The sequence below is a fragment of the Oncorhynchus gorbuscha genome, linkage group LG10, assembly GCF_021184085.1.
Source record: "Oncorhynchus gorbuscha isolate QuinsamMale2020 ecotype Even-year linkage group LG10, OgorEven_v1.0, whole genome shotgun sequence".
Classification (NCBI taxonomy): domain Eukaryota; kingdom Metazoa; phylum Chordata; class Actinopteri; order Salmoniformes; family Salmonidae; genus Oncorhynchus; species Oncorhynchus gorbuscha.
Window position 1 is genome coordinate 78372750 of NC_060182.1, and position 12492 is coordinate 78385241.

The 12492-nt window shown below is 42.2% G+C and overlaps 1 protein-coding gene and 1 long non-coding RNA gene across 2 annotated transcripts; one reads left to right on the forward strand and one right to left on the reverse strand.

Annotated features, from left to right (window-relative positions):
* Positions 1-272: 272 nt before the first annotated feature.
* Positions 273-5379, forward strand: LOC124045310 (26S proteasome regulatory subunit 4-like). Its single transcript, XM_046364613.1, has 11 exons — positions 273-377; positions 676-729; positions 901-997; positions 1185-1309; positions 1726-1911; positions 2286-2414; positions 2789-2885; positions 3105-3294; positions 4061-4212; positions 4376-4530; positions 4981-5379. Exons 1-11 carry the CDS (start codon positions 375-377, stop codon positions 5113-5115), a joined length of 1323 nt encoding a protein of 440 aa, XP_046220569.1. The 5' UTR covers positions 273-374; the 3' UTR covers positions 5116-5379.
* A 5576-nt stretch (positions 5380-10955) lies between these two features.
* On the reverse strand, positions 10956-11726 carry LOC124045311. Its single transcript, XR_006840827.1, has 2 exons — positions 11539-11726; positions 10956-11415 (listed from the first exon to the last, which is right to left on the reverse strand). It is a non-coding gene; the product is annotated as an uncharacterized LOC124045311 (long non-coding RNA).
* Positions 11727-12492: the final 766 nt, after the last annotated feature.

A 12492-nucleotide genomic window follows, 5' to 3' on the forward strand; every position in this document is an offset into this window, starting at 1 on the left:
TGGCTGACCAATGTTGACTAACTCCCTGACCAAAATGACTGACCTTTTATTCTGTCAGACCTTTCGTGTCCTTTCTAAAATTCCTAATCCTGTGATAGGCTTCATGAGCTGATTGAATGTAGCACCTAAACAGTTTTACAGACCTAGTTGGATGTGTTGGAATTGGTGTAAAATGTAAATTAATCTCCATGAAGAACAACTTATTGATAGCTTCATATGTCCTGGTTATAGTGCCTTCACCAATGATTTGGTTCTCACAGAACAGCCACAACAGGGTTTTCATCAGAGTTTTTCTTCATTTTGAAACGCTTCACTTGCCGTACTGTGACGTATTACGTGAGCGACGCTGATAGACTGTCTGATAGCAAGCAGCAATGGTAAGTGAGGCAGCAGTTTATCCAAATCAATATTTCTATCATTTTAAAGGATTTAATGACTATTTAACCTTAATTGGTGATTATATTACGGACTGTCGTATTTTGTTGAACGCGTTTACTGCATTTCAACTACAATCTGCCATTTGTAGCCAGTGGAAAGCTGTTAGCTAGCGTGTTAGCACTGCTAACTAGCTTGATGTCTAGTAAATTGTTATTGTTTTGGACTCCAATCAAGTTACTATTACCAAATGCCTTTAAGTGTATCATCACTGTCTGTCCGACGTGATTTATTTGCCAGGGTCAAAGTCAGAGTGGAGGACATGGACCCGGAGGAGGAAAGAAAGACGATAAGGTAAACAATCTATACTAGCTACTCTGTCTCAAGTATAGTAGCTAATGTTGCTAGTTAATAATACTAACCTTCTGAAAACTTGAATATTCATCTTACCAGTTTGGTACACACCGACCCTTCCTGTTGGGATAGGTGATCACACTGTTCTGTAACTTTTGCTGCACTTTCCAGGATAAGAAAAAGAAATATGAACCCCCTATCCCCACCAGGGTTGGGAAGAGGAAGAAGAAGAGCAAGGGACCTGATGCTGCCAGCAAGCTACCTCTTGGTAAGTTTAGTTGGCAACTATTAACCTTAGACTTTTCACTATGTCATGGCAGAGTTCCTTTCTATCTACTGAGGTTGAATTGTAAAACCATGACAGAAAGTTGTTTACAATTTTACAACTGCTGTTTTTCCTGGACAGTTACCCATTGCATAGAATGGACTGCTCTAACTCTCTCTTTCTCTCTCAGTAACTCCCCATACACACTGCAGGCTGAAACTGCTGAAGCAGGAGAGGATCAAAGACTACTTGCTGATGGAGGAGGAGTTTATCAGGAACCAGGAACAGATGAAACCCCTGGAGGAGAAACAGGAGGTACTCATCACGTGACAGAAAAGAAAATCAATTCAAATGCCTAGATATTTGTTTCCCGAAGGACACTTCATGTGCAGGCAGCGTAAGTCTTGTGTGGCACAGTCGGTAGAGCTTGGCGCTTGCAACGCCAGGGTTGTGGGTTTGATTCCCGGTACTGAAAAAAGTATGAAAAATATACCCGCTCACTGCTGTAAGTCACTCTCGATAAGAGCGTCTGCTAAATGACTCAAATGTAAATGTAAGGAAACATAAACACAGGACTATAGGCTATATGAACAGTTTGTATCCTATCAGTAAAATATAATATATCAGTCAATATCTTTGCATCACTTAGCACTATAAAACTTTCACACTGCACCTTTTCATCTAGATATTAATTAATTCACCCATCTGCTCTGCCTTCTGTTGTCCTGCAGGAGGAGAGGTCTAAGGTAGATGATCTGAGAGGGACTCCCATGTCAGTGGGGAACCTGGAGGAGATTATTGATGACAACCACGCCATTGTTTCCACGTCTGTGGGCTCTGAGCACTATGTCAGCATCCTCTCCTTCGTAGACAAAGATCTGCTGGAGCCGGGCTGTTCCGTCCTTCTCAACCACAAAGTACTGACTGAGTCTGCTATTAAGGGAATTGAATCCTCAGTTCATTGACCGATCGTGTTTCAGTCAAGTGAATTTGCTGTGTTTAGTTGTTGCCTTACTGTCGTTAGCATTAATTGAAGAGCTCATCTTTACTGTGCAATGCCATTGAGGGATGTGTGTGTGCATGCGTGGTTTGGTTCTAAAATCTCAAAGTCCCCACAAGGAAAATTCTCCCTCGTGGGGACATTTCCCACATCCCCATGAGGACAAAGGCTATTTTGGGCATAGGGGTTACGGTTACAATTATGGTTAGGTTAGGGAAAATAGTATTTTTAATGGGAAGACATTTTAGGTCCACACAAGGATAGAAGAACGTAACATGCGTGTGTTCACAGGTCCATGCCGTCATTGGGGTCCTGATGGATGACACCGATCCTCTGGTGACCGTGATGAAGGTGGAGAAGGCTCCACAGGAAACATATGCTGACATTGGTGGACTGGACCAGCAGATCCAGGAAATTAAGGTGACATTTTCAGACATAGAGATTGTAGAGAAGTAGAATACACGGCAAACTTGATTGTTAATGCTATACTTAAGCACATCGTTTTATTGCGTGAGACTCCCAAAATCTTTCCAAACTAACTGTTCTGTATGCACAATGTTAATGTAAATGGATACAGCTGGGTCAGTGGAGGCTGGTGTCACTGATTGAGAGAGATTTTGCTAGCTGGTCCTGTACACTTCCAGTTATAGCACTAATGCTAGTTAATTGACAAAATCTCGAACTATCCCTTTAAATCGGAAGACTGGAATGGCTGGATTGGAACGATATTCAACACATGGTAACCATATCTACTGATTGACAATTGTACTTGTGGTTCCCTATGTCCCTCTCAGGAGTCTGTGGAGCTCCCTCTGACCCATCCAGAGTACTATGAAGAGATGGGCATCAAGCCTCCTAAAGGAGTCATTCTGTATGGAGCACCAGGGACAGGTAAGACAACTGAAACAATGATGGATAAAAGTAAAGACAGAACAGAATTTGGATGTATTTTTCTCTGGTAATACTCAAAGGGGTGGTTTCCCATGCACAGATTAAGCTTAATCCTGGACTGAAAAGCATTTTTTTCAATGGAGATTTTCCATTGAGCTTGCTTTGTAGAAACCGCCTCTAAATGTGTCATAGATTGATACTGTTCCTATGGTGTGATAGGGAAGACCCTATTGGCGAAAGCAGTGGCCAACCAGACTTCGGCGACTTTCCTGCGTGTGGTGGGCTCTGAGTTGATTCAGAAGTACCTAGGGGATGGGCCCAAACTGGTCCGAGAGCTGTTTAGGGTGGCTGAGGAACACGCACCCTCCATCGTCTTCATCGACGAGATCGACGCTATCGGGACTAAGAGGCAAGGCTAGCTGTTCTTTAGTCAGGCCGTGGTCATTGAGGTGTGCAGAGTGTGTGTAATTTGTCGATGAGGAGTAAATTAGTGAAAAAAATACAGTAGGCTCATTTCATGCAAAAAACATCTATAGACTACTTTGCTAAATTATTGCACATAGGGAGAAAGTGCAAACAAGTACACACTAACCCACTTTCCAACCGCCATGCTATCCCCCCCAATACAACAGTTGTCAGTCAGTGTTTTACATTATCTTGAGGTTATGGCTGCGTTTAGACAGGCAGCCCAATTTAGATTTTTGTTTTCACTAAAAGATCTGATGTGATTGGTCAAAAGACCAGTTTAGTGGAAAATATCAGAATTTGACTTCCTGTCTAAACGCAGCCTATGTCAAAATAAGAAAACAATGCTATTGCACAAACTCATTAGTGTCCGCCTTGATATTGGCAGGTTGGGGGTTCAATCCCCGGTCGAGTCATACCAAAGACTCCAATGCCTCTCTGTATGGCACTCAGCATTGTTGGATTGGGGGGGGTAAGGGTCCTGTCCAGGGGGTGTACTGGTAGGCTGAAATCACGTAATGGCACTTCTGGCTTGGACAAGGCTTACTAGCTTCACTATTGCTTAGTGATTAAATTAGCAGTACAGTGAACACTGTGATTACAGTATGTTTTGTATACTTTGATGAACTTCCATGTATAGGAGGACATCTCTACAATAGTATGGTGTGTCTCAGTGGTTGAGGCTGTGCTGAGTGCCGTGTCCTCTGCAGATATGACTCTAACTCAGGAGGGGAGCGGGAGATCCAAAGGACTTTGCTGGAGCTTCTCAACCAGCTGGATGGCTTTGACTCCAGAGGAGATGTTAAGGTCATTATGGCCACCAACAGGATAGAGACCCTGGACCCTGCACTCATCAGACCAGGTACACAATAACATGATCATATGGCTATGAATCTTCAAAAGGAAATACAATACTGGCTATGCCCACCTAAATGAAGTAATGATTGGAGAGATCTTATGTGATTGCCCCGTGTAGCAGCTCCTCTGATTTGATATATCTTTGTGTGTGTGCCCCCACTCATCAGGCCGTATTGACCGAAAGATAGAGTTCCCCTTGCCGGATGAGAAGACCAAGCGAAGGATCTTCCAGATCCACACCAGCAGGATGACTGTGGCAGACGATGTGATCCTGGACGACCTGATCCTAGCCAAGGATGACCTCTCCGGAGCTGACATCAAGGTGCAATACTGACGTTACAGCAACCAGCTGGGGCATAGTAATTAGACTAATTGTAAAAATGCAGCCTACTGTATATACCACTTTGGAAATTTTAACATAATACACAACACAGAGGACTAGGGGTCAGTAGGGAATTAATGGTCAATGGAAATAGTTGCTTTTCAGTTCCAACATCTGGTTAGAATCTGTGTAGGGGCCTCCTGAGTGGCGCAGTGGTCTAAGGCACTGCATTGGGGGTTTTAAATTACATCCTGTCTCTTTGTTCTGTGGAGAATCACTGAGGACAGGGAAGAATGAACATCTACCATCTACTTCTCAGCATAACTATGATTTGTTCTCTTTGATTAAACCCATCTTTATTTTACTTTCACCTTCTGGTTTTGCTGTCATCCTGTGGCACCTCAATGCATTTTCACTGTTAGTGTTTGTAACTTTGTCTCTCTCTCTCAGGCCATTTGTACAGAGGCAGGGCTGATGGCTCTGAGAGAGCGCAGGATGAAGGTGACTAATGAGGACTTTAAGAAGTCAAAGGAGAACGTGCTGTACAAGAAACAGGAAGGGACACCAGAGGGCTTGTACCTCTAAACATGGACAGAACTCACCTCGGCAACATTCTAGTCTTTCACTTACTGCTTCAAAACTGTTATTATCGCCTAGTAAAACGTTTCCTTATGTGTTCATTGTATCGTTGGGTCTAGATGTAGCCAGCTGTTTGCTAGTCAATTCTGCAGCTATTAAATAAAAGTTGGATTTCTGAACAAATGAACAAACTGTATTCTGGTCTGTTACCATAACCTAAGTATTACCTCTTGAAGTACAATAATAATAAATAAACCATTTGGGAAACTGTTCTGTATTTCAGATATTTATTTGAAGTAAAGTATATATTGATTTTTTTAAATTAACCATGGTAAATTCTTGTTTTACTATTTGATTGAAGGAACAAGTTAGAATTCATGTTATTCATGTTCATGAATTAATGTTAGAATATTTCCATAATGTGCAGCTGACAGCTGTTGTTTCAATCAGGGAGGAAGGAGATAAGTGGATAACAACTTTGCATGTAAATAAACTGAGCGATAACTAATAAACACTTAGACAATTAACAAAACTACTACAACCAACAAAACTATTAAAGTACAATGCCACAAAGTGTGTCATGGTAACGTCTTGCTATTCCATGTGGTTGTCCTGCCCTTGAACCTGCATTTAAAAAATGAGAGTACCATAGAGGACATTACATTATAAGAGGTCAGATTTACTGTATCAGTCATTATTTCTTCCCACCAACTGCGTCAATGACTTCAAACTGGAATCTCCTTTTCTCTAGCTGAGCTTTCTTTCATACCACCACCTAGCAATAGTGATGGACCAAGAGATAGGGGAAAGTTATGTGAGAGGGTAGCAGTAATATTGTTTTGCTTTCATGCATTTAGACACACAGAAACACCAATAATAATGGCCAAAGAGGATGAGGGCAACACAGCCTGGATTGATGGTCTTCATGTCCATGTGTGGGTGCTCATAGTGAAAGAATAGTACCTTGGAGTCCCTCGCCACCTCTTGTCTCCGACCATCCATCTCGAGCCCAAATGTTTTGCTTTTCAAATAGACGGGATGGCAACATGGTTACATTTCACAGCGTAGTTAAAGGAAAATATCACCAGCCAAACCAGCTTGACCAGACACATGTACAAAAAAACATTACGTTGAAGTATTACTTAAAATATGAAGCCCTTGAATAGAATGCTACAAAGAGATGTCTCACGATCTCTCTCAATTTAGTAGGCCACAGTTGCTATGTTCAACAGCTCTTTGTCAGTCAGGCGGATGGACACAGGTACAGCTCCTTCACTTGAGGGGGCTGACTGGCACACATTCATAAATACATCTCTCTCTCACACACACACAATCCCAAACAATAATGTATTAGAAAATGTGCCTGCTTACGCACACATACACTACCGGTCAAAATATTTAGAACACCTACTCGTTCAAGGGTTTTTCTTTATTTGTACTATTTTCTACAGTGTAGAATAATAGTGAAGACATCTGAACTATGAAATAACAGATGGAATCATGTACAGTTGAAGTCGGAAGTTTACATACACTTAGGTTGGAGCCAATAAAACTTGTTTTTCAACCACTCCACAAATTTCTTGTTTACAAACAATTTTGGCAAGTCGGTTAGGACATCTACTTTGTGCATGACACAAGTCATTTCAACAACAATTGTTTACAGACAGGTTAGAAGTTTACATACACTAAGTTGACTGTGCCTTTAAACAGCTTAGAAATACCAGAAAATGATGTCATGGCTTTAGAAGCTTCTGATAGGCTAATTGACATCATTTGAGTCAATTGGAGGTGTACCTGTGGATTTATTTCAAGGCCTACCTTCAAACTCAGTGCCTCTTTGCTTGACATCATGGGAAAATCAAAAGAAATAAGCCAAGACCTAAGCCAAGAAAAAACCTTGTAGACCCCCACAAGTCAATGGATTCCAATCGCCTGAATGTACCAAGTTCATCTGTACAAACAATAGTACGCAAGTATAAACAACATGGGACCACACAGCTGTCATATCGCTCAGGAAGGAGACACGTTCTGTCTCCTAGAGATGATCTATATCCACAGTAAAAATTTGTCCTATAGACATAACCTGAAAGGCCGCTCAGCAAGGAAGAAGCCACTGCTCCAAATCCGCCATAAAAAAGCCAGACTACGGTTTACAACTGCAGATGGGGACAAAGATTGGACTTTTTGGAGAAAATGGTCTGATGAAACAAAAATGGAACTGTTTGGCCATAATGACCATCGTTATGTTTGGAGGAAAAATGGCAGGCTTGCAAGCTGAAGAACACCATCCCAACCGGGACGCACGGGGGTGGCAGCATCATGTTGTGGAAGTGCTTTGCTGCAGGAGGGACTGGTGCACTTCACAAAATAGATGGCATCACGAGGGAGGGAAAATTATGTGGATTTATTGAAGCAACATCTCAAGACATCCGTCAGGAAGTTAAAGCCTGGTTGCAAATGGGTCTTCCAAATGGACAATGACTCCAAGCATACTTCCAAAGCTGTGGCAAAATGGCTTAAGGACAACAATGTCACGGTATTGGAATGGCCATCACAAAGCCCTGACCTCAATCCTATGGAAAATGTGTGGGCAGAACTGACAAAGTGTTTGTGAGCAAGGAGGCCTACAAACCTGATTCAGTTACACCAGCTCTGTCAGGAGGAATGGGCCAAAATTCACCCAACTTTTTGTGGGAAGCTTGTGGAAGGCTACCCAAAATGTTTGACCCAAGTTAAACAATTTAAAGGCAATGCTACCAAATACTAATTGAGTGTATGTAAACTTCTGACCCACTGGGAATGTGATGAAAGAAATAAAAGCTGAAATAAATCACTCTCAACTATTATTCTGACATTTCACATTCTTAAAATAAACTGGTGATCCTAACTGACCTAAGGCAGGGCATTTTTACAAGGATTAAACGTCACAAATTGTGAAAAACTGAGTTTAAATATATTTGGTTAAGGTGTATGTAAACTTCCAACTTCAACTGTAGTAACCAATAAAGTGTTAAACAAATCTAAATATTTGAGATTCTTCAAAGTACCCACCCTTTGCCTTGATGACAGCTTTACAAACTCTTGGCATTCTCTCAACCAGCTTCATGACGTAGTCACCTGGAATGTAGTTCAATTAACAGGTGTGCCTACTTAAAAGTACATTTGTGGAATTTCTTTCCTTCTTAATGCATTTGAGCCAATCAGTTGTGTTGTGACAAGGTAGGGGTGGTATACAGAAGACAGCCCTATTTGGTAAAAATCCATATTATGGCAAGAACAGTTCAACTTAGCAAAGAGAAATGACAGTCCATCATTACTTTAAGACATAAAGGTCAGTCAATACAGAACATTTCAAAAACTTTGAAAGTTTCAAGTGCAATCGCAAAACCATCAAGCGTTATGATGAAAGTGGCTCTCATGAGGACCACCACAGGAAAGGAAGACCCATAGTTACCTCTGCTGCAGAGGATACATTCCTTAGAGTTACCGGCCTCAGAAATTGCAGACCAAAAAAATGCTTCACAGAGTTCAAGTAACAGACACATCTCAACATCAACTGTTCAGAGACTGTGTGAATCGGGCCTTCATGGTCGAATTGCTGCAAAGAAACCACTACTAAAGGACACCAATAATAAGAAGAGACTTGCTTGGGCCTAGAAACATGAGCAATGGACATTAGACCGGTGGAAATCTGTCCTTTGGTCTTATGAGTCCAAATGTGAGATTTTTTGTTCCAACCGCCATGTCTTTGTGAGACGCAGAGTAGGTGAACGGATGATCTTTGCATGTGTGGTTCCCACCGTGAAGCATTGAAGAGGTGTGATGGTGCTTTGCTGGTGACATTGTCTGTGATTTATTTATAATTAAAACGCACACTTAACCTGCATGGCTACCACAGCATTCTGCAGCAATACGCCATTCCATCTGTTTGCCGCTTAGTCGGACTATCATTTGATTTTCAACAGGATCATGACACAACACACCTCCAGGCTGTGTAAGGGCTATTTGATCAAGAAGTAGAGTGATGCATCAGATGACGTTCACTAATTAAATATTACATCATAGCCTGAGTAGTATGTAGTAGATCGAGGCCAATCCAGCCTCCACAAATCACCCAACCTCAACCCAATTGAGATGGTTTGGGATGTGTTTGACCGCAGAGTGAAGGAAAAGCAGCCAACAAGTGCTTACCATATGTGGGAACTGTTGGAAAAGCATTCCAGGTGGAGCTGGTTGAGAGATTGCCAAGGGTGTGCAAAGCTGTCATCAAGGCAAAGGGTGGCTATTTTGAATAATCTCAAATATAAAGTATGTTTAATACTTTTTAGGCAACTACATGATTCCATATGTTATTTCAGAGTTGTGTCTTCGCTATTTATTTTACAATGTAGAAAATAGTAAAAAATGAAAGAAAAACCATTGAATGAGTAGGTTTTCTAAAACTATTGACTGGTACTGTAAGTATTCAGATCCTTTGCTATGAGATTCAAAAATGAGCTCAGGTGCATCTTGGTCAGGAAGGTGACCAAGAACCCGAAGGTCACTCTGACAGAGCACCAGAGTTCCTCTGTGGAGTTGGGAGAACCTTCCAGGAGGACAACCATCTCTGCAGCACTCTACCAATCAGGCCTTTTATGGTAGCGGCCAGGCGGAAGCCACTCCTCAGTAAAAGGCACATGACAGCCTGCTTGGAGTTTGCCAAAAGGCATCTAAAGGACTCTCAGACCATCAGAAACAAGATTCTCTGGTCTGATGAAACCAAGATTGAACTCTTTGGCCTGAATGCCAAGTGTCAGTTCTGGAGTAACCTGGCACCATCCCTACGGTGTAGCATGGTTGTGGCAGAATCATAATGTGGGGATGTTTTTCAGCGGCAGGGGTTGGGAGACAAGTCAAGATGAACAGAAAAAAGCACAGAGCTCCTTGATGAAAACCTGCTCAGGACCTCAGACTGGGGCGAAGGTTCACCTTCCAACAGGACAACGACCCTAAGCACACAACCAATGCAGGAGTGGCTTCAGGACAAGTCTCTGAATTCCCTTGAGTGGCCCGGCCAGAGCCTGTACTTGAACCTGATCGAACATCTCTGGAGAGACCTAAAAATAGCTGTGCAGCAACACTCCCCATCCAACCAGACAGAGCTTGAGAGGATCTGCAGAGAAGAATGGGAGAAACTCCCCAAATACAGGTGTGCCAAGCTTGTAGCGTCATACCTAAGACTTGAGGCTGTAATTGCAGCCAAAAGGTGCTTCAACAAAGTACTGAGTAAACGGTCTGTAATACTTATGTAAATGTAATTTCAGTTTTTTATATGCCAAAATGTATAAAAGCCTGCTTTTGCTTTGTCATTATGGGATATTGTGTGTAAATTGATGAGGGAAAAAAACAATTAAATCAATTTTAGAATAAGACTGTAACCGAACAAAATGTGGGAAAATTCAAGGGGTCTAAATACTTTCTGAAGGCGTTGTATATTTCACTAATTAAATATTACATCATAGCCTGAGTAGTATGTAGTAGATCGAGGCCAATCCAGTAAACTGACAGAGGAACATCATCATCGGTTCAAGGTCATCAGAAGCATCACTCACCCGAGACAGCCAGAGTAGATGCTCTTACTACTCTGAAGGACAATCATTAAAAAGACTATACAAAGCTTCTCTACCCATGTGTGTTTTCCTCTCTTCTTCCGGGCTCTGAAGTGTACCCTCAGGTGTGCTCCTTTTCACACTGTTAAGCTGTGATGATGTCGTTATCCACGCAGGAAATGCACACAAGCATCCCTCAGGGTTCACATTGGCTGAAAGCTCAGAGCTCATTCTTAAATAAAGGTTGATAGGCCATTATTAGGAAACAAAACATTTATTTCAGTCCATTAAAAAAAAAAATGTTTCAAAACAAATCTTTGACAGAAAAATAGGATATTATGTTAATCAAAATATGGATTAAGAATCCATAAAAAGCTGGAAATATAAAAATATGGATTTGCAATCCATCAAAATATTGAATTAACACTAATAAGTGTAACATCATTTATTCACACGTCTGTTTGAAAAGTAAAATGGTCTTCTTCATGAGGACACTTGGTTGTTCTATTGGTCAGTGCACAACTTCGGGTATCCACAGTGGAGTGGCTGAGGAAGCCAGGCCCCAGTGCACTGTGGGAAGGGTTTTAGAGCCTCAGTCCTCCAGCAGTATGTCCACCTCCTCCATGGGAACCCTCAGTCTGAGCTCCTTCTCGGTCATCAGGTCCAGGAACTCCTGCACGTGCTCAGGGAAGAGTTGCACCGCGTCCATGTATAAACCCTTTGGATGGACACACGTGAGCACACACACACGTCAGAAACTATGTCATATATTGTGACCAAAACACACCAAAGAGCTAACTAATTATCACTGTTTAATCATTTCATCGGTCACTGTGCCCACCTTTGCCCATGGGACGTCCTGTAGAGCCTTGTAGAAGATACCTCTTCCCTTCTCCACCTTCCCCTCTGACACCTACAGCACACAACAAAACACCAGACGTCAGCTACAACACACAAAACACCAGACGTCAGCTACAACACACAACACACCAGACGTCAGATACAACACACAACACACCAGACGTCAGATACAACACACAACACACCAGACGTCAGCTACAACACACAACACACCAGATGTCAGATACAACACACAACACACCAGACGTCAGCTACAACACACAAAACACCAGACGTCAGCTACAACACCAGACGTTAGCTACAACACACAAAACACCAGACGTCAGCTACAACACAACAAAACACAAGACGTCAGCTACAACACACAAAACACCAGACGTCAGCTACAACACAACAAAACACCAGACGTCAGCTACAACACACAAAACACCAGACGTCAGCTACAACACAACAAAACACCAGATGTCAGCTACAACACACAAAACACCAGACGTCAGCTACAACACACAAAACGTCAGCTACAACACAACAAAACACCAGACGTCAGATACAACACACAAAACACCAGACGTCAGCTACAACACACAAAACACCAGACGTCAGATACAACACACAACACACCAGACGTCAGATACAACACACAACACACCAGACGTCAGCTACAACACACAACACACCAGACGTCAGCTACAACACAACACCAGACGTTAGCTACAACACAACACCAGACGTCAGCTACAACACACAAAACACCAGACGTCAGCTACAACACACAAAACACCAGACGTCAGCTACAACACAACAAAACACAAGACGTCATCTACAACACACAAAACACCAGACGTCAGCTACAACACAACAAAACACCAGACGTCAGATACAACACACAAAACACCAGACGTTAGCTACAACACAACAAAACACCAGACGTCAG